The sequence below is a fragment of the Desmodus rotundus genome, chromosome 13, assembly GCF_022682495.2.
Source record: "Desmodus rotundus isolate HL8 chromosome 13, HLdesRot8A.1, whole genome shotgun sequence".
In the NCBI taxonomy this organism is placed as follows: domain Eukaryota; kingdom Metazoa; phylum Chordata; class Mammalia; order Chiroptera; family Phyllostomidae; genus Desmodus; species Desmodus rotundus.
The window spans coordinates 15846867-15870160 of record NC_071399.1 but is presented as its reverse complement, the minus strand read 5'-3'; the positions used below and the strand labels follow the sequence as shown (position 1 = coordinate 15870160).

The 23294-nt window shown below is 41.4% G+C and overlaps 1 protein-coding gene across 2 annotated transcripts in view; it reads right to left on the bottom strand.

Annotated features, from left to right (window-relative positions):
• Nucleotides 1-11525, bottom strand: part of TNKS (tankyrase) — a 157095-nt gene extending 145570 nt beyond the window's left edge. For both annotated transcript variants that reach the window (XM_053916860.1, XM_053916861.1), the window contains exon 1: nucleotides 10820-11525. In XM_053916860.1, coding sequence (XP_053772835.1) covers nucleotides 10820-11492 — 673 coding nt within the window. In that variant the 5' untranslated portion in view covers nucleotides 11493-11525. The remainder of the gene's footprint in view (nucleotides 1-10819) is intronic.
• Nucleotides 11526-23294: the final 11769 nt, after the last annotated feature.

The window sequence follows — 23294 nt, the reverse complement described above, 5'->3', positions numbered from 1 at the left end:
ATGAGTTCTTACTTAACTACTATAAAGTATTAGGATTCAAGCCAGATTCCTGAGAAACAGACCAAAGGAGAGACACACTGGAATTGTCCTTGTGACTACTAATTAAGCAAGTTGCATAAATTCCTTTCAATTTCTATAAACACTCTATTAATACTTGGTTTCATACTGCCAATGAAGGATCACATTTACTCTCAGAAATGTGAATTAACAGAAGAGATGAAAGGGTATCTTCAACACGAAGATACACTCCACTGAATAAGCTATTTCCCATTTCACGTTGGTAATATTAAGAATTGAGTTCTTTCTTGGACAACAGGAAAACCAAAATGCCTACAATAGCAGGTCCCCCCATTTTAAAATTTTTAATTGTGGTAACATATTTGTAACACAAAATTTACCAGCTTAACTACTTTTAAGGGTTAGGTCAGGACATTATATATTTTCAAACTGTTGTGAGTCCCTATATTTTATTTACTATTCAAATTCTTTTTTCTTGACTGCTTGCATGAATCAAAACACACAGCAGTTTATCTTAAATATTTCTAACAATTTTAAGTAGTTTTTTAAAGAGTTGCCAAATGTCGTCTTCCATTAAATTATGAGTTTCTCAAAGACAGATTACTTTCAATCACACTGCATGGTTACGAAGCAACTGATCAAAAGATCAGAGTCCCACATGCTAGTAACTGCTGGGGGAGATATGTCAGAAAGACTACATGACCTGCCTGCCTTGGGGTAGTGAGATGATGGGCTACTTTTACTGTGCTTTCCAAAATTTGTTCATGTACTTTTATTTTCAGAAAACAAATGTGAGAAAGCAGTAACTATCAAATTATAAAATGACCCTCAAATTATTTCTCATTGCTATCATCTTTCTGTTTGAGTAGCATGGGCCACATGATTTTAGGACAGCTAGACATGGGTTTAAATCTGCCTCTATCACTTAACAGCTATGTGACCTTGGACAAGACTTTGATCTCTAAGTCTCAGTTTCTTCACCCTTAAAATATCTCATACTCATATCCATTCGGTTGCTGTCAGGATTAAATAAAATTACATAGGGAAAACACTCCAAGGCAGCTGTTGCTATTTTTGTCAGTTTTTACACTCATTTAGTAACACTATCAAAACAAAGTTTATTCACATATAAGCCAATGGAGCGGTGAAAGCACTTTAATGACAAAGGGCTGGCTAATATGTAAGATTATTTACATATTTAAGAAAGCAAAGGATGTAAATAAAGTGAGTTTAAATTTCTTATTTAAAAAAAAAGTCAGAAGATCAGAAATCAGAACTTACAAAGTTCTACTTACTCAAATATCTATAGAGCACATACTATATATAAATAATTCACTGAATTAAATACTGAATCTTATTGTATACCTCAGTTTTATCAGCTTTCAGAAAATTCCAATAGGGCAACAGTTACACTTCCCTACTGTTAAATCTTTGCGGATTTTGTGTGTATGTGGGGGGGGGGGGGGGTGGGGGGGGGGAGAGGGATAGCAAAGTTTTTGATAGCTTGCTGTAAGTTTTTTAATTAGTCCAAAAGTTCTTTTTTCCCCGAGTGAGAATAATTTCCCGCAGCAATGTTGTAAAGCGTAGGTCAGCATCACTTATTAAGACATTAGAAAAAAACAGTTAAATGTGTTCATTAACCACAATCCCATGTTATTTCTTTCTGAAATAACAGATTTCCACAGTCAACGCGAGAACAACGTGAGCCTCTGGAAATGAAGAACTGCACATCTTACTAAATAAGATGGATGAGAATTATCAACGCGCTTTTCTTGGCTGGTGAACATATCAGCATGAAAGCACCTTTTCAGTGTCTAGTTATACACACACGTATTCTAGGTTTTCAAAAGCATTAACTGGGCATTAGCTGAGCACCAGGAGGTGCAGGTTAGTTTTAAACCGTACTCGATACAGGGGGCTTCAGCTTAAGGATTTTTGGTCAATCGGTAAATTCAAAACTATTTTTTTTTAGTTTGCAGTTAATAAAAACCACCTGCTAACCACCAAATATGTCTTTACTTTCTTTTGAAATCTATCACAGGACAAAAAACGTTGCAAGTCCCAACAAACCAACAAACAGCTGTCACTAACCATTAGTTTGGTTTGTCCTATCAAAAAGGTAAGAGGGAAGGGAAACTTTACACCACAGTATTTCCCCTTTACTTTACAATTTTAAAAAATCACTAGTCTGAATTGAATAGGGAGCTGACACAGAAAACAGTTTTTTGAGAAAACAGCCTCAGAAGAAAAAGTGTTGAAGCTCACACTGCTGATTCATCCACACACAGATACCTGAATAAACGAGCAAAACAAGTTTCCACTTGACAAGGAACCCAGCAACTCACAGTTGGGGAAAGCAATCTTAGAGAGCCGATGAAGCCTTAGAAGGAAAATCCAATAGGCGTACAAAAACAAAACACTCAGGACTTGCATCAATTACTCGAAATCAAATGATGCACCTAGGCTTTGGCAGAAATCAAAAAAACCCACCCTACTGAATTCTTATTATGATCCACAGGGATGATACAAGTCGTTAGGCTCCCCTAACTTCCTGAGAGTTTCTGTCAGAAGAGTAAACACGGGCCAAAGTAATTTCAAGGACCCTGAAAAAGGGGGAAAATGAGAATTTAAGAGGCACTCATGTTTTCAATTGTCTCTACTGCATATTTTACAATCAACTACCCAAAAGATTTCTTTGTCCATGGAGCAAAAGCGGGCTATTACATACACTTAAATATAAGCCACTCTAGTGTGTTATCTGGCATTTCATCCCAAGACTCATAATGATGTTTACTCCTTTCCAAAACCTAACACTGCAATGAAATACATCTTCTTAGCATCATTTACATTGATTGTTTTCTTCTCCTGGGCTCTAAGCTTAAGATTCCATCTTTCAACATACTTATGCTCACAGTTTCGCCCTCTATGATATGGCTTCTATCCCCCAGATGTATTTGTTTGGCCTTTTAACTGCCAAAGAATCACCTCAGGTCTGAAAGAAAGGAAATGCCGCAAAGGAGAGAAAAGAAGGCAGATAACCAGGCTAAACTTGTCAGAAAAAAAGAGAGACTTCTAAAAGAGACTTCCATGTAACAAGGCTGTGAGGAAATCATCTTATCTGTAAAATGTCCTTAACAGAACATCTGAGTAGGGCGCCCTTGAAAGGGGCGCAGAGGCTAACATAAACTGAGGTTTGGAAGAGTGCCGTTTCATAATTTAAGTACTACTGGGAGAGATGATCCTGCAAACTGACTGAGAGACTTCCTCTATTCGAGGTCAGAGATGCGTGTCCAACATCGGCAGGTAGGACAAGCAGAGTTGCCCTCAGCATCTCAGACCTCCATTTTTATCCTGGAAATTATTTAGTAATTAATTTCTATAAAAATGAGCGATGGAAAAATATTGAGGTCAAATGCCATACAAAGTTCTTGTAAGAATTTGAGCAGAATTGGACCCCAATAGACAACATGTAACAGAAGAAAATGTCCACAAAACAGAGAGCATTACAATTTCCTATTTCAAAACTAGCTATGAGACAACATGAAAAACGATACAAGTTATGAAAAAAACAGCATACACCTGAATTAGAAATAAGAAGGTAAAACTCAGGAAGTAATTAAAAATAAAAGAAAAACTCATTTCAGAATGAAAGGCTAAAGAAGGAAAACAAAAGTGAAGAAAACACCACAGGTAGTGCATTATGACGGGGATTAGCAAACTAGGAGCCATGCCCCGAATGTGGCCATCACCTGTTTTTACAAACAAAGTTGTTTAGGAACGCAACCGATTGACACCTTCATGGTACAAAAGCACAGTGGAGTACCTGACCATATAGGGCACCAAGCCTGAAATGTTCATTGTCTGGCCATTTACAGAAAAAGTTTCCCAACTCCTACAGTAAGAGAAACAGAAGGTAAAAGGAGACATTTTTTTGGAAAGCAAAAGTAACTGAAGATACATATTTTTTTTAAGCTTTCAAGAGTGACAGTTACCAGTGGCTGGGGGCTGGGGAGGTGAGAACAGGCAGTTATTATTCAAATGGGCACAGACTTTCTGTCTAGGACAGCGGAAAGCTGTGAAAACGGACACCGATGATGGTTGTACAACACTGTGCACATACTTGATGGCACTGAAGTGTACACTTAAAAATGGTTAAGATGGTAACTTTTATGTCATGTATCTGTTACCACAAAGAAAAAGCAAGGAACGAATTTAGAAGACAGGCAAGTTTTCAACATACATAAAACCAAGGAAAAATGGTGAACACTAAAAACTATAATTCAAGAAAACTGCTAAAATAAAAGATCTGAAACTACCCTTGTATGCAAAGAAAATGGCACGTTGTATTATCTGAGAAAATCAACTTAGTCTAAACTATCAGAATACCTGGACTTAAATGAAAGAGGAAAAAGAACCCTTTGGACAACCAGGAAAAAAGACCAAAGGAAAGAAAATCAGATAACCATTAGACTTTCAGTATTTACATTTTTTACTAGAGTGGAATAACTTTTTAAATACTCAGGAAAGAATATGAGAACCGAAAGTTTTACATTCAGCCAAACTGACTTCCAAAAATAAGGCAGCTGACTGACATTGAAAAATTTTCAGGAAATACCGTTTCCAGGACATAATCCTGAGTAAACTCTAAAGATCAAGTGCCAGACCATCAAAATTAGACACAGCAATATAAGGAATAGTGGTATTAGCAACAGAAATAGTTACCGTATTCTTCTGGACTATAAGAGGCACTCCTCCCCAATTTGGGAGGAAAGGGGGGTGCCTCTTATAGTCCGAATGTAGCTTATGTGGCTCACTGGGGGCGGGGCGGGTAGTGGTGGTGGTGGAGTGGGGACACAGGAGACAGGAGCAGGGGCGCGCTGCAGGAAGCTGCTGGCGGCAGGAGTGGGGCGATGCTGTGGGCCCTGGGCTGGGAGGAGGGGGTGTCCCAAAGGTGCGAAGCAAGGGAGGCAGGAGCGGAGTCCCTGCTGTGGCATATTATAGTGCGGCACACTATAGTGCTAGGGAGGAGGGTACAGGCGGTGCAGGCATGTTAGAAGAAAGCCTGCGGTGCCCGCACGTGCCTCCATCACATGACTGGTGTGTCCCCCATTAACATTAACATAGGCGAATTCCACTGCAGGGTCACCTATCAATGTGGCCCTGCAGCTGTTGCAAAGCTACAACTCCCATCATGCTTGGACAGGTTGGGTTGATGGGAGCTGTAATTGGGCAACAGCTGCAGAGCCACACAGGTTGTGCAAAACTGCTGTCCCCATACAAGAGTGCTGCACAACCTGTGGCCCTCCGGCAGCAGATCCCCCCATAACAGTGTCAGCAACGCCTTAGACGGCTCTGAAGATGACATTGTCTATGAACAGAGTGAAGACAGTGACACTAGTGATTCTGAGGAGCTGAGCTTCATAAATGTGGACAGTAGTGACGGGGAGTTTTCTTGGGTTTCCCTGATGATTAGAGGAGTTTCCGTACTTAAAGCTTAAAGTCAGGAATAATGGTTGTTAATGCTGCTGTTGAGTTCTGTTTATATTTACATTGGTGAAATATTGTTATTTATGTTATTGAATATTTTACCACATTTTTTGCTTCAAAATTTTTTTTCCTATTTTCCTCCTCTAAAGCCTAGGTGCGTCTTACGGTCCGGTGTGTCTTATAGTCTGAAAAATACAGTAATGACTTCAGGTATCCATTGCTGTATAACAAACTATTCCAAACTTTAGTGGCTTAAAGTAACAACTGCTTTTATTGCTGGTGGTACTGTGCACGAACTGAATTCAGGCATCTGCACGCTTGATGAAGCTGAATATCCAAGGTGCTTCACTCACTCAGCAGCCAGTGGGTACTGGCTAAGAGAGTCACTGTGGACCCTTGACCCGCCTTACCTCCCACCCCACAATCTTTCTCAAAGCATGGAGGCTGGATTCCAAAAGAGAGAGATCCCAATGCATGACAGTGAGTATTTCGGATCTCTCAAGGTTCAGGTGTTATACAGCTTAACTTGATTTATTTATATTATAACCAACAACTGCAGAATACTTATTCTTTTCAAGAGCACTTACCAAGCAACTTCCGGTCAAGATGGCTCCAGATGGCGGTGAAGGTAACCGCAGAACTTGCCTCCTCCCACAACCATGCCAAGCTTATTTTACAACTAAACTCAGCACAACCACCATTCAGAGCCACCTGAAATCTGGCTGAATGGAAGTCCTACAACTAGGGAATAGAAGCCACACTGAGACTGGTGGGAGGGGCAGAGACACAGACCAGGCTGGTCCCTACACTCATGTGCGGTGGGTAAAAATTGGGAGGGATACCTTGGCTGCAGTTCCCCCAGGGAGTGAGGGGTCCCAACCCCACACCAGGTCCCCCAGCCCACAGGTCCAGTGCCAGGAAGAGAAGTCCCCATAACTTCTGGCTGTGAAAATGAGTGGGGATATGCTTTCTTTTCCTTTCTTTCTTTCCTTTCTCTCTTTCCTTTCTTTTTTTTTGTAATTTTTATAATGTCAATGTAGGGCCTTTCATGACATTTGTTATTCCTAATTTTTTAAAAATGTGTATTGATGTATTGTAATAGATTTTGAAAATCTTTATTTTTTCAAATGTTAGTTGTTAGTATGATTAATTTCCATATTAACCCCATAGAACTGATTAGCTCTTTTGTAGATTCTTTAGGATTTTCATTAAAGAATCATGGGATCTGCAAATAGAGACACTCGTGCCTTGTATTTCTTTTTCTTGACAGGGTTGAACAGAAGTGGTTAGAGTACACAGCATTCCTTTTTCCAGCCGTTAAAGGAAAAATGTTCAATATTCACCATTAAATATGTCAGCTTCGAGTTTTTCACAGCTGTCCTTTATCAGAATGAGGACATTCTCTTTAGTACTAGTTTGCTGAGTGGTACCTAAAGTAAAGTGTGGGTTTTAAGAAAACACTAAGTAAAAGACAATCCAAGCTATATAGCCAACAATTTTAAGCCTGGGGAGATATTTATGAAACTAGTTCCTTTTCTTCTATTACCAAATTAGACCAATCTTAAATCCTGAGGCAGGACATTGGCTTAAAAGTAGAATCAAGGACCTTGCCAGACAACGAAAAGGATAGAAAGATTCCCTCCCACCCCAGGACTGAGCGCTTTGACTCCTTTTCCCAGTTCTAAACTGTGGCTGATGTGCCACAGTTTAGAGGACACCGTGTGTTTTTTTTAGTAGGAACTACATTTGTAGTGATAAGGACAAAAAGACAAGCAGGGTCACGCTGAAAAGTCAGGAGAGACAGGAGTAAGTCAGGCGCCGTCTACGTAGCTAAACGTGTGTTGCCGCAGATGCCATCCAAAGGAAAAGAAAGCAGAAAACTGCCCTACATACTTCGCTGGGTTTGATACTGAAGTATCTCACATTACACATCCCAATCCAAGTCATCTGTTAATGAACTACCAGGAAGCCTATTCCAAAACATATTCAATTTAAAATAAATACTATGAAATCCCAGAATTCAATGCTTTGTTAAAAGCTTTTTTGAAAAAGACCTCACCTAAACTTTTCTTTAAAAAGAGACCTCATCAGAGTCCTTTAACAAAAGTATGTCACTACTAGACACTAAACTAAGAAGATATCATTGCTCCAAATTGATACTATTTATAAAGTTTTGACTTGTCCTCTGAACAATAGAAAACCAGGGTCAAGGATCTTATCTGTAGAAGAGAAAGTCTTACATAAACTCTTGTGAACAATGTAAGGCTGGTTCATTTTGATAGAGCCCTCTGCAAGAAGGCATTATAAATAGCATTTTGAGAACCACATCAACAATGGAAACTGAAGATTGTATTTCTAAATGTGGATAGGGTAATTCCATTAATAACATTGTCTCTAAGCCTTATGTTAAACAAGTAATTATCACATTCCAAAACGGAATAGAAAGGATTCTTAGTTGTGCTGCTGGAAAGAATTTTGGTTACTCTTATGGTAATATTTTTAAAAAGTCGTAAGGGTTGAAATATGACTTCACACCATTTCTGAGATCTTTAAAAATGGTTTCATTTCATTCTATAGAACTATAAACTCACTTTAAAATGAAAAAAAAAAAAAAAGGCATTAATTAACATTCTTCCTTCCAATTTTCCCTGTCTAGCTAGCTTGGACTCACTTTTAAATCCCTGCTTAACAATCTCCATCTAGAGAGACTTCCTGATGCTCTAAAGCCAGCACAAGAGCCCCTACTGTCTGCTGAACAGAGTGTAATGTACTTTTCCTATCACTTCGGGCTGCACGCTCTGTGGGGTGGGGTTTGTTATTGTTCTTGTTTACTTCCCCCCATAGACTGCAAGCTCCAGAAGGGTATGGACTATTTGCCATTTCAAAATTGTGTCAGTGCCTAACACCGAATCTGTGATAAGTAATAAAACATTTGAGAAAAAGTGAAGTACAGGTTTTAAGCTTTTCCATACAAGGGACTGAATCAATTTCCATCTTTAAAACAGCTATTCCAGCACAATTCAATGACTAGCATTTGAACCAACTGACAGTCAACTGAGAATTATTTTTAGCTACTCAGCCTATGTGTGATGGAGAAGACTGGATCTGACAAAGTTTCAGCGTTGTGCCCACACACATGAAGTCTGGTAAACTGACTCAGGGTGTTGTTTTTATACCATGGCGAGTTTTACTGTTCTTGTTCTGTCTGTTTTCCACAACTAAACTACAAATAATTTTTTTTCTGTAAAAACCAGTTCAAAGTTAGGTTCTCATAATTACAACAAAAATTACAAGCCTCTAGCTTGTCTTCATAGCTTATCTGGGTATACGTAAAACTCCAAAACAATTCAAAGTTAACTACTGCAGCAAACAAAAGAAGTGATTGGGAGCCAAACTACTTTATGTGTGGCTAATACTACATAAATTCATTATCACACAAATAAATGATTATCTGTGATTACTTACAAAGCGTGTGGAGTCACAAGATGTGTGACACATGTTAAAATAGTCAAATTTGGAATAAAGTATGAAAAAATAAACAACCTTGGTTAATTTATAACATCAGTCACAGACCTTCATTTGGCCTTAAAAAAGATGCTATTTCAGCTAAAATTAACAATATCCTTGAGGAAATGTCTAGTTAGATGGAAGCCCACTTACGATTCAACTCATTACATTCCGAACAGTACTGTGTACTTGTCAAGAACGGACCGGTACTCTAACACGGGTTTCCTGTGTTGCTCGCATTGTTGATCAGGGCCAGGTCAACAAGCAGCATTTGTAAAAAAAGAAATGCAATAGGATATAAAATATCAGCATACAGCACATGGAGTAAGGAAAAGTAATGTTTCCTGAAACTTTTGGTTCAGTTTGTGAGTGTGACAATGTAAAATGTTTCTAAGTATAGGCTGCAATAAAAATGTGTGAATGTACTCTTAAAACATATGTCCCAATTACTTCCCCCAAAACTTGAAAAGCAAAAACTCTTCATCACAAATATAAAAACTAAAAGTGGCATTAACCCAGTTATAGGTTATAATAGTTTAATCTTGATTTCATTAGCTCTGAAATAAAACTGCTTTGAGTTCAAATCCAGATTACACTACTTCTTCAATTTGGACTGATTTAAACAGTAAGTACTTCGCTGTTGTCATCTGTAAAATGAGGACAATAATATCTTTCAAGTTGTGGTAAATTTAAATAATACATAAGTTCTTAAATGTTTTACCATTAAAAGCATAAACCGAAGGCATGACATATATTAGACACACATCAAGAAACTTAACAGAGGGCATCTTTGATGTTTGTGTGTGGTTCTTTTTTTTAATTTTGTATATTTGTCCTACATAAGCTGTATAATTAATATATAACATGTACATTTCTAATGTAATATTCTGATGTATGTAACATTATAACTTTTATTATACATCAATAGTAGCTATCAAGGCAGTGGGAGTATGTCCTTTTCTGTACTTTATAATATATTTTTAATATGTTTTTAAAAGAAAATAGTCAGTTAGTGCTAAAAGAAAAAAAAGGACAGAGGCAAAAGTGATTGGTCAAGGGTTTAGGAATCAGCACTTTTTCTGGAGAATTTATGTGCCAAATGGCTTCTCACTAAATACCCACACAACCTTAGCATGTAATTTTCGCCCATGAGCAAACGGGAGAACTGAGGTGATCTGAACTGTCCATGTTAGAGACCTAACAAAGAGCAGTGTCCAGAACTTCAAAACCTGCGTTTCTCCTGTTATCACATAATGCATCGAAATAGTCTCCTCCAGTTGTTTTAAATAGAGATATTTGGATCCACCCAGACTGAACTTGAGAAAGGGGAGGTTTCATAAACTTTATTTTTTGTCTTTCACAGGCTTACTAAGACTATAGGTCCTTAAACACTTGTTGAGTTACTCAGGGGACTCAGGGAACATACTTTTGTTTTAAAAACGAAACAAACCAGCAAACACATGACAAAACTACTCTAACACTGCCCAAATCTAACTTTATTCCTACACACTCGGAACTGAAATGGTTACGTATACATCCAGAGACTACCACTAAGGGGACTTGGGAAAGAGTTACAAATAGCACTGTGCAAACACAAAAAAAGAATGGATTCCCACGTTCCCCTACCACGCCCCCGTCACCCCGGCACTATCAATGAAAGGATCCTCTATCTAGTCTTCCGGTGAGGTGTTAAAGAACCATAACCACGCCCCCATTTTGTTCCATCATAATAACTTGTTCTCCTTCCGTACCCGAAGCCCCTTCCCCAACACCAAAACCCTTAAAAAGCAACTCAAAAGTCTCTGACCTGCAGCGAAGTGCAGGGGGGAAGATTTCCGGCCGGCCATGTCCTTAGCATTCACGTTTGCTGCGTCCACCAGCCTCTTTACCCGGGACACGTCCCCATTGCGGCAGGCCTCCAACAGTTCCCGTAGGGCCCCGCTCACCGCTGGGACCCCCGGCCCAGGTCCCGCTGCCCCAGGCCCCACTGTTGCTGTGGCGCTAACTCCGGCTGCCTCCGGGCTCTCCGCCAAGCTCGATCCAGGGGAGGACGGAGACGAAGATGAGGAAGAAGTCGGGGAAGAAGAAGACGACGGTGAATTGTTATTGCCACCACCGGCTGGGTTGGGAGGGACCCCGACAGCTGATGGAGGAGAGACCACCGGGACCACGGGAGCGGCGGCGACGGTACAGATTGTGCTGGTGTTATTGCAACAGCTGGTACTGTCAACCGGGTCCGGGGATCGGGGCCTGTCGGGCGGATCCCGACTGCCATCCCCCTCCGGCAGCGCTAGGCCGTGCAGCGGAGAGGTAAAGGGGGCCAGGCCACCCGCCGTGGGGGAGGCTGGGGTGGTCCCCGGGGCCAGGCCGGGGCTGAGTGGTGGGGGAGGTGGTGGCGGCGGCGCCGAAGCCCCTGGGGCGGGCTGGAGCTGTTGTTGATGATGGTGGTGATGATGCTGAGAGCGACGCGACGCCGCCATCTTCGGACTCCCCCAGCACTGTCACTGCGGCAACGGCCGCTCCGCCCGCCCTCACTTCCTACTGCTGGGCCAATTAGCATCCAGCGCACAGGAAATGATGCTTGGCGAAGTGGGAGGGGTCAAAGGGAAGGAGGGAAGTATTGGGAGCTCAGAGATCGGCCGCGGAAGGGGGCGTGGTCTTGTGGCTAAGAGGCGGGCCTTGTGACCCTTTGGCGGGCCAGCGGGGGAAATTTGAAAGCTGGAGTCAGTCTCTACTTAAATGGGAAGCTTTTCTGCATTTCTCGCCCTCAGCTTGCTTACCTTGTCCTGTTCCGTTCTTTTCTTAAGTCTCGTTTAGTCTACCTTACCTTGTCCCGGAGCCTGCTATTCTGATGTAACTTAGTGCAAGAAGAGAATGTCGATATTCATCTAGCTAGTGTTCTCATCTGAATTGTTAGCGGTACTCAGTGAGCTAACATATCCAAAGCGTTGTGTCTGTTAATAAAGCATAACTATAATTAGCCCATTGGTAATTTTTTTTTCATGCTGTCTGCGCCCCCTTTCCTTCCCCATTTATCCCCGTGGTCTCTATATCCCCTCTCACTAAGTTTTCTCACTCTGTGTGCTTTCTTAATACTCCCTTTGGAAATAGTGGTTCTGATTGCTACAGTTGGAATTCAAGCCCTGTCGTTTACTAGCTATGTAAATATCAGCAAGCTACTGAACTATTCTGTGTCTATGGTTCCTCTTTGCAAAATCAAGTCAGTAGTTGGAATAGATGTTAATTATTAAAATGAGAGTTTTTCTATTATCTTTGTACTTTTATTTTCACCTTAAGTTCTACTCAAGTTCTGAGTATGTTCCTTTCTTTTTAATTCTTTTTAGCTTAATCTGTCCTCTCCACTCCTGTCACCTCTCTTACCTCCCCCTCCCAAACTGAGATAAAAAACTCACTGCTATCCAACACTCATCCTCAGATGCCATTCTTCAGCAACTGCTTTTTCCTCTGCCTGTACCGACTTTTTTGTCTGCCATCAAAAAAGATGTGCAGTGCATGGGATAATCTCAGCAAGGCCTCCATTTCTTGTCTCCCATTCAATAGTAAACTAGGACTTGTGGAAGTTTAGACAAACAGCATTATTCCAATAGAAGGGGCACATGGAGATTCTGAGTCTTAAGGAAAAACAAGATTTAGATGGATCAAGTCTACCATTGAAGAATATTAAACCAGGTGATAACTTGTTTTTCACTTATCTTTAATATAATATAAGGGGGGACCCAGAAAACCAGAATTTATTTATTAAAAATGGTGTATTTATTCTTTCATGTTTAAACTTTAGTCACCTTCAAAGCGCTCTCCATTTGATGCAACACACCTATTGAGGTGTTTTTTCCACTGCTCAAAACAGTTTTTGAACTCGTCGATTTTGATGCTTCTGCTGTTTTTTCTTTCACCTCTTCCACATCAGCAAAATGTTTCTCTTTGAGGACATTTTTCATCCAGGGAAACAAAAAAAAGAAGTCACTCAGGGCCAGATTTGGTGAATAGGAAAGGTGGGGCACAGGGGTCATGCTGTTTTTGGTGAAAAACTGCCAAATACTCAGCATGGTGTGGGCAGGAGCGCTTGTAAATCATCCATCATGAAATGGGCAAATGCAATGAAAGAGTCTTCACAAACAATTCACTGAAGCCAAACACAACCTCTCACAACAACGCCAGCTGGTACACAGATACAGATGGGTTCCTAGGACACTCACCTAGCCAGAGAAACCTGTACTACAAAGGGTCCACTATCCAGAAGATAATTCCAGGTTTTTGGGTCCCCCCTCATAAGTGTGATGTTAATATTCCCATCTAAATAAATAGGTAAGCTTATTTAAGACTATCTAAATACAACAAGGTGAGGAACATAATAAGTGACATTTATTGTCATCTAATAATGGATTTACAGATTACAACTCTAACATCCATCTGTTTCATTAATTTGTATCATTGTTCATAAATTGACAAATCTGTGGCTGGATAGGAAAATGCCATCAGTGCAACTAAAATCTGTCCACAAAACATATTCTCCTGGTTTTGAGTCTTAAATCCATGCACAGCAGAGGGTAGCATTACGGAGTGGGGGTGAATCAACATAATACCTTAGATGCTTGTTGCTCGCCTTGGGGAGGCATAGGAATATCTCATCTGGTCCCCTGTTAGCCAATTACTCATCAATCACAAGAAGTAATAATGTTCTTTCAGCAACTGCTTTAAAATGCACCTGATTTAAAATGCATCTCTTGTGTCTGTTTACCAGTGTAAAATAAGAAAATTTCTGCTGCATAGAGATAAAAAGGCTGAATTGCCTGAAACTACTAGTAAACTGTCTGGAAGTACAGTCCATCAATTAGAAATTGTTCTTTTCCCCTCCAGAAGAAAGTAGTAAAAGTACTTAACATTAAGTATTTATAAGGTTTAGGTTTATATGGATTAATGTTGAGCGCTAAACACAAAGGGCGGATATCATTACCTAATCGTTTACAGCTAAACGCAATTCCATGAGGAATGCACGATACCCCAGTGAAGAAAGCATGGAGTCAAACAAACCTGGGCTGGAATCACATCTCTGAAGATTCCTATTCTTGCTAAACTTGGTAGATATGCTTCAGCTCTGTCATTCCAAAATCCTGATTTTACTGTAGCATGTCATGAGGATTAAAAGACCTAGGCGTTTTATAAGCACTCCTCGAGTGTTAGTTCTGTTCTCTTATATGGCATAGTGTTACTAGGAACTCATAGCCACTATTGATAGCTATCTCCTCACAACTTCCTTCATGAAAAAGATAGCAATGGGGAATAAATACCCACCATTTTACACGTAACAGGAATCTCAAGAAAAGAAAGATCAGGTTTAATCGTTTTCTCACCTGAAAACTTAAGATTATATACAGTCTCTTAAATCTCCAAGAATCACAATAGTCTCTTATTTTCAAAAACGTTTTCAGAAAAATCATGTCCAAGTGGTCTAAAAATGTGAACACACAGCACTCTCGTAAGCCACGTTATTGACCCGAAGGAGGCACTAACTCAAAGGGCAGTTGCCACCTGGCCTGTGTGGTGATGTTTGTTTTTCCCCGAGGGGATTATAGGGACACACTTTGTAAGTGACACACTCATAAACGTGTGCAGTTTTCATATTTCACTTAGACTTGGCATGGTTATTTCATCCATATACTTCTCATTAATCTGCTCCAGATCCAAGTTCACTGGTAGTATCTCGGATCTATTCAGTCCACCAAGCCGTGATGAACGATGATGCCGACAACTGCCTGTGTGTGGAAGAGGACCACATCCTGGCTGTGGGGAAACTCTCGCCCCTGGCAAAGGTTGGCACAGAGACCTAGCACCTACTGGCTGGGAATAAGTGGCAGCCAAACAGTGAGAGGCACTAGTCAACACCTGACCACATGGTGCTGTCCCTTCCGCCTGCTGTCTCTTGCTTGCTTGTGGTTGTTAGGCTCGTTGAAGAAAATAAATGACTAAAAGCTGTTCATGTGGTGTTTTGTGCAATTTTTCTTAGTATTGCCTACTCCTTCTTATCTTGTCTTTATTTTAATGTTGTTGCTCAGAATTAAACATTGAGTAATCCAGGAGAAGTCATTTCACCTCTCTGTAAACCCATCTGCAAGGTGGAGATATTAAGACTCATTATGAGACATAAATTAGTTAATACGCCAAGTGCTCAGAACAGCTGCTAGTACATGATAAATGCTGTGTAAACATCAGCTGTTATTATTACCTGGGAGACATACTCACTGAGAGAACTGTAATGGGGTTAACATTGTCCTACCTCGGGGGTGTATGAACTTCCTACCCTCAAGTGAGAATTTAGTCCACAGAGATCCCGATCGCCTTTCTCTTCCATAAGACATCACGCTGGCCCATCACATTGATGACAGCATGCTGATTGCACCTAGTGCACAAGAGTTAAAAACTACTGCACACTTATTAATGTAACGTTTGCATGTCGGAGGGTAGGAAATAAATCTGACAAAAATTCAGGGGCCTTCCCTGTTGGTGAAATGTCTAGGTGTCCCATGCTTTGGGTCTTGTCAAGATCTCTCTTCTAAAGTGAAGGATAAGTTGTTGCGTCTGGTCCCTTCTACAGTCAAAAAGAGGCACAATGCCTAGTGGGTTTCTTTAGGTTTTGGATGAGACATATCCTAAGAGTGTGTGACTCTGGCCTGACCAAAAAAGTTGCTGAATTTGAATTGGGTCCAGAAGAAGAAAAGGCTCTGCATCAAGTCCAGGATGCTGTGCAAGGTGCTTGAAGTATTATGGCAGATAGGGATGCTCTTTGGAGCCTTTGGCAGGCCCCTCTCTGTGAATTGCAGCACAGACTCTGATAGTTTTTGAGCAAAGTCCTGTCATCCTTTGTGGATAATTACTCTCCTCTTGAGAAATTTACATGCTATTGGATCTTGGTTGAGATTGAATGCTTATACATGGCTCAGCAAGTTGCCATGTAACATAAGCTGCCCATCCTGAGTTGGGTGTTATCTGACCCACAAAGCCATAAAGTTGGGTGTGCACAACAGGCTCCCTGATCAAATGGAAGTGGTATGTATGAGACTGGGCTTGAGCAGGCCCTGAAAGCACAAGTGAGTTACATGAGGAGCTTAGCCTTATGCTAGGATCTAAGTGTCCATAGCTCTCATCCCTACACACTCTCTCCCAGCCCACAGTTATGGCCTACCGTCAGTTGGCTGATGAAGAGATTTGTGCCTAATTTACAGACGGTTCTGCACGATATGCAGGCACCACCTGCAAGTGCACAACTACAGCACCACAGCCCCTTTCTGGGACATCCCTGAAGGACAGCGGTAAAGGGAAATCCTCCCGTTAAGCAGAAGTTTCAACTATGCACTAGATTGTTCATTTGGAAGAAAAAATAGCTACCTGTGCAATTATATACCAATTCAAGGGCTGTGGCCAATCTTGTCTGGGTAGTTAGGGACCTGAAAGGAATCAGTCAAAAATTAGTGACAAAGCATCCTTGAGAAGGAATATATCGATCAATCTCTCTAAACAGGTGGAAAAAATGTAAAGATGCTTGTGTCCCATGTGAATACTCACTAAATAGTGTCCTCGGTAGAGGCAGATTTTAATCAAATGGGTAGGATGATCCATTCTGTGGATATCAGTCAGCCACTCTTTGTCATCATTCAATGGACTCACAAACCAAGTGGCCATGGTCGCAGGGATGAAGGTATGCCTGGGTTCAGCAACGTGAACTTCCACATACCAATGCTGATCTGGCTATCGTCACTGCTGAGTAACCAGCCTGTCAATATCTGACACCACAATGAAGTCCCCAATATGGTACCATTCTCTGGGGTGGTCAGCCAGCTACGTGGTGGGATGTTGATTATACTGCACCACTTCCATCATGGAATGGGCAGTGTTTTGTTCTCGTTGGAATAGACGCTTACTCTAGACATGGATTTGCCTTTCTTGCATGTAGTGCCTCTGCCAAAACTACCATCTGTGGACTTACGGAATGCCTTATCCACTACGATGGTATAAGCATTGTAGTAAGCATTGCTTCTGGTCAAGGAACCAATTTCACAGCAAGTGATGTGGTGCAATGGGCCCATTTTTATGGAATTCACTGGTCTTCCATGTTCTCCATCATCCTAAAACAGGTGGCTTGATAGAACCTTAAAATGGCCTTTGGAAGACACTCGGGTATAGCACAAGCTAGGTATCGGTACTTGGCAAGGCCGAGGCATTGTTCTCTGAGAGGATGAGCACACTCTAATTTAGTATCTAATGTATGGTGGTGTTTCTCCCGTGGTCAGGGCTCACAGCCCCAAGAATCAAGGGTTGGAAATTGAAATGGTACCATTCACTGTTACCACTAGTGACCCACTAGCAAAATTTTTGTCTCCTATCCCTGAGGTCTTATGCTGTGCTGGTCTAGAAGTCTTAGTTTCAAAGTAAGGAATGCTTCCACCAGAAGATGCATTAATGATTTCTTTGAACTGACAGTTAAGACTGCCACCTGACTACCTTGGGTTCCTCATGCCTCTGAATTAGCAGGCGAAGAAGGGAGCTGCTATACTGGGGGGGTGATTGAGCCTAGTTACCAAAGGAAGTTGAGCTGCCACCACAAAATGGGGATAAGAAAGAGTATGTCTGTAGTACATGAGATCCACTAGGGAATCTCTTAGAACTACCATGCCTTGTGGATGAAGTCAATGGGAAACTATAACAGCAAGACTACTAATGGCCCAAACCTTCCAGAAATGAAGGTTTGCGTCACCCTGCCAGGCAAAGAACCATGACCAGCTGAGCTGCTTGCTGTGGGTAATGAAAGTATGGAGTGGGTGATAGAGGAAGATAAATACCACCTACAATCACTTGGCCAATTGTAGAATTTAGGACTTAAATATTATGTGTATTTCTTCCTTATTTTTTAATGAGTCTATATCTTTTCTTCCCTCTCTTATCCCCTTATTATATAACATAAGACTTACTAATTCAAAATAGTTCACTTTTTATCAGAGTATTTAAGTTACACATTAAGTTATCAAGGGGAAGAGTGAACTGAATCATCCAAGGACTTGGCATCCTCTTCTAAGGAAGGGTTAGCACATTTTCAGTTGTACACAGTATAGGCTGAGATATGATTTGTCTCATTGTGTTTGGAGATTAAGTATAGTTTAAACTTCTGCACTACAAAGAAAGAGTTTTTTCTCTAATGATAGAATTTGATCTCTTCCTTCAAATTGTTTTGCCGAAATATGTGCTAAGGTAAAGTATACACGATCTAAATTGCTGTTGCTACAGTGAGGCTTCTCTCTCTCTGATAAAAGATTCTGTCCTTTCAAAAATTCACAGGGGCCTTACAGATAACATTTAAACCCCTTTCTTTCATCCCTTATTTGGCTATTCTGCGCCTACCTCTGTATATCCTTTTACTCTTAGGGTTCAAGATCTCAAGATGATTTGGTCTTCTTATTTGGGTTCTGGGGTCGGTGATATGTTTATGCTAGGGTTACGATAATGCAGCCAGAGTCTTTTGTCCGTTATCCAATGTAAGCAGGGCGGATGTTCAGCTGAAAAGCAGTCAGAGGGCTGCTGCATCAGCTGTTGCTGACTGACGTCTATTTGACCGATCGGTGGCTGGGCCATACAGGTTATTAAATATCACATTTGCATGTGGGTCCTCACATGTAGAGGGTTGCACATAGATGTCACTGTACTACATTGAAAGCTTCATGGAATCTCACCTTTAATAATTGCAGTTCTGTTGTTTTGTATAACAATGAAGACATCATAGACATCCAATTAATACTAATCAGGCAGTTAGACGCAGTGTGTATTCATGAAGTACCATCATTTGATTACCTAGATTTTATTATAAATGGTAAGTGGTATTAATGGCATTATAAGCATCAGAGGAGCTGCCCCCGGGCACCCGGGTCTCCTGGGCTGCTAGAGGCAGACGGAATGCAGCATGGCTGGTTACACTCTGTAAGCGGAATGCCCAGGATCCTACCACAGACTCTCTTGGGAGAGGTCCATGTCAACCCAAGGCCACCCAAGAGAAGTTCTCTTGAACACCAGTGGTCTGTGTCTTTACAGAGCTGTCATCTCAGCACCTCAGTTAGAATATTTGAGCACCAGCTGGCAGTTACGGCTAAGTCATTTGAATCTGTATCTCAAGTGTACTTACACTTCGCAAAGGGACATGTTCCTTGGTCCCAGAATATTGTGTTGCATTCCCTTTCCAGTTTTTAAGAAAAAAGGCAGTGAAAGAAAATGGATAAAATGTGACTAATGTGGATAATTATCCTTAAAATTCTCATCAATAAGTTCTTTTTATCGTTTTTCTTTTGGCCCTCTGGGAAACAAATCTCTGTGGAGATTTGAACCTATTGAAAATCATTAGACTCCAGCCAACCCTTTCCAAAGAGCAAGGGCATCATTGTGGCTTTTCTCAAGCACGAAAAGAGGTGCTCGGCTTTAATTATACCAAGCTCGTATTGATTTGACTGACTTACTATTTTAAGCCTGATTAACTGGGGAACTTATAATCATCACTGTTCAGGCTCGGAGAGGTAGAGGAGACCCAGAGGTCAGCCATGGAGGGCGGCCATCATTAGAGGAAGGGGCACTCCAAAGTGACAGTGACATGTATTGAGATAGATAGTTTATTCAATAAATGGTGTTGGGGAAATGGGGCAGATGCTTGCAGAGACATGAAAATAGACCAGCTTCTTATGCCACACACAAGAATAAATTCCAAATGGATTAAAGACATGGTAGACACAAAACTATCAAAATCCTAGAAGAAAACATAGGCAGTAAAATCTCAGACATTGCTTGTAGCAATATTTTTTCTAATATATCTTCCCCACGTAAGGGAAACAAAAGAAAAAGTAAACAAATAGGACTACATCAAACTAAAAAGTTTTGGCACAGCAAAGGAGAACATCAGTAAATTAAAAGACAACCCCCTGAATGGGAGACATTTTTACCAATACATCTGATAGGGGGTTAATATACAAAATTTATAGAGAACTTACAAAACTCAACACCAAAAAAACCCCAGTTAAAAAATGGGCAAAAGACCTCCATGGAACTCCCTTAGAGCCCACGACCTTGGTGTGTCTGACTTGAGGTCTGTGTTCTTCCTGTTTTATTTCCAGTTTTATTTTCTTCAGAATGCCTGGCTTCAAAGGAACATTGCTGGGGATATTCAGTTATTACTGATTGGTTGCAGAGACTTTTCCTGCTATGATTTATTACAAGGGCCGCAGGCAACAAGCATGTGTAAGAGGACAGTAGGAAAAATACCTGCTAGAAACCACATCCCACTGTTATTTCCCTTTGTAACACAAGAGCCTCACCCAGTTGGGACCATGGAATATGGTCACATATGTGCACCCAAATTTATACCCTTTCACTTGCCAAGTGATTAAGAAGTCCAGACTTTTCCTAGGTTTCTCCTCGTCAAATATTCTTTCAACCTCTTAGAGCTTTTTTGCCTGCTAATGAGTTTTTCCCACCTGCTGCTGGAAGAGTGGGAACTCATCAGTGTGGCTAAGATCAGACTCCTCTGCCTTTCGATGTTCAGAAGGCCTGGTCTGGTTGTCTCCAGCCTTAGGCCTTGCCGACGTCAGTGAGCCTGCTGCAGCCAGGCCCTGGCAGCCCCACAAAGATGGTCCCTAATTGGGAATCACCACCTGCTGATGGGCTGCCTGAGTCTAATTATTCAATTTGGAAAATAAAATGGGAAGATATATAAGCATGGTTAGAGAAACTATGTCAGCTATCTTCCTTCTTGACATACTTCCATATAAATATTCTCAAAAGTTGTCAGCACAGAGAGGCAAATGCCACAAAGGTCCTCATTTCACAGTTTTGGTGGTTTTGTTTCCGTCACAGCACAGCTTTTCTAAATAAAAAACTATAGTATTCACTGGAAGACATGGAATGTTAGCGCTAGAAGTAATTTTAGACATAACGTTGTCCAAACTCCTAATCTTATAGCTAAGAATAAGGAGTTACCTGTTGTGTCCTGTAGCAGAGGTGCGTGCCCTGAGCCCAGACTTCAGGGTTCCCATCCAGAAACCACCTCCCGACATCTCCAGCTAATGCTTCTTTGAAAACAAAATTAAAGAGTGCTTCATTCTGTGAGTTATCCCATTGCTAAACCAGCCTGGCTTTCCAAGTTCAGGTTTCCAGGCATGGAGCGATGTCAGAGAGGAGAGGAGCAGCATTCTGGTTCTTCTTTTGAACTTGATGGTGGCGCCTTAGTTCCTCTGTCTCCTTGGTGGATGGCAGTTTCTTCAGAGCGTTTAGGAACAATGCCACTGTGTTTATGTGACGGTTCATAATTGACGAGCTGTGCACACGCATTCTTCCTCTTGATAATTACATCCCTGAGAGCTTGATCACATAACACTACCCCTAATTTTCAGGAAAGAACCTGAGGCTGGGGGAGGTGAGCTGCTTTGTTCAAATTCCTTGAGATCGTCAATGAGAGCGATGGCTCCAGATCTGAATGTTTTGTTTCTGAGTGTGGTATTCTCCTCAGCAGAAGGAGGCTTTGTTGGTGGCATATTGGCCCATCAAGTGTCAGTTTGATCTCAGATCAGCTACTTCCCTTGCTCTGCACTGTACCACATGGGATATTTCCCAGGCTACCTTGCTCCTGCACCCCCTGTGGGGCTCAGTCAATGGGAGACACTTCTAGGCGGGGAGAAGGAAGGAAGAAGCCAGGATAATTCCCCACCTCTCTCAGAGTCCTGTGGCATCTCTGGGTAGTGGCCTCTCTTGTCCGTCTCCTGCCAAATAGCTTCTTCTTTATTGGAGCCAGATCCCCCTGGGCACTCCCCCTAGAAGGTGCAGGCTCCTGGGCATGGGCACTATCACCTCCTCCTGTCCACCCCCCGGCCCCAGGAGAGGGTGCTCCTGATGAACTGCGCATAAAGGGGACTAACACCTTTGTTGGAGGAGCCTTGGCCATGGGAGGGAGTTTGCCATATTTTGATCCTTGGTTTTAAAGAAACCACCTTAATAGTGCCATTTTCCACATTGGTATTTCTTGGTTATCTGAAATTACACAAAATGTAACAAGATGAAGTCCCCTTCACCACCACTGTCACCCCATCCCCTTGTACGCACAGCGTTGGCTCTCTGTATTTCCACGAGCACAGCTATAGCTATAGCTATATTAGCAGCGTGCAATCTGTATTTCTTGGTAGATTTTATCTGGCCTCCATTACTCTAACTTTGACACCAACTTCAGATCCCTCTGCGTCAGTGGTTCTTAAAGTCCAGAATGCACCAGAATCACCTGGAGGGCTTATTACGCACAGGGGGAGAGCACCATCCCCAGAGTTTCTGATTCAGTAGGTCTGGAGTGGCCAAGAATTTGCATTTTTTACTTGATTTTTTTTTTTTTTTAGCCCATGACATTAGTTGCTGGGAGGACAGAACGGAGAGAGAGAGAGAGGCTGAAAACCTTCAGGCAGCTGAGAAAACCAGAAACACAAGCACAGCTTGGGCCCTTGGAGGACGCTATACCCACCCAGGTGCTCTCTAGTGCCCGTCTGCCCCAGTCACGTACATATAACAGAATGTATCATTTTACCCATTTTAAGCATGCAATTAAGTGGCATTCAGTGTATTCGTAGTGTTATATAAGCATCACCACTATTAATTTCCAAATTTTTTCATCATCCTGAACAGAAATTCCATACCCATTAAATAATAACTTCCCATGTCTGACCTTCCCCCCAGCCCCTTGTAACCTCTATTACACTTCCTGCCTCTATAAATATACCTGTTCTAGGCACCTTATATAGGTAGAATTACACAGTATTTATCCTTTCATGTCTGGCTTGCTTCATTTAGCATAATATGTTCAAAGTCCATCTATGTTGGATCATGCATCAGAATTTCATTCCTTATTAAGGCTGAGTAATTTTCCATTATAAAATACCATATTTTATTTATCCTTTTGTCCCTTGACGGACAGTAGGGTCATTTCTGCCTTTTGGCTACTGCGAGTAATGCCAAACATGGGGGTACAAGTATCTGTTCGAGTTTCTGCTTTCGGTTCTTTTGCATATACACCTCAAAGTGGGATTGCTGGGTCACATGGTCATTCTGTTTAAGATTTTGAGGAACTGCCGTGCCATCTTCCGCAGTGGCTACCCTACTTACATTCCCACCAGCAACGCACACCAGCTCCAATCGCTCACCAATACCTGCTGTTTTTCTTTTTTCCTTTTTTTAAATATCCATTCTAACGGGTGTGA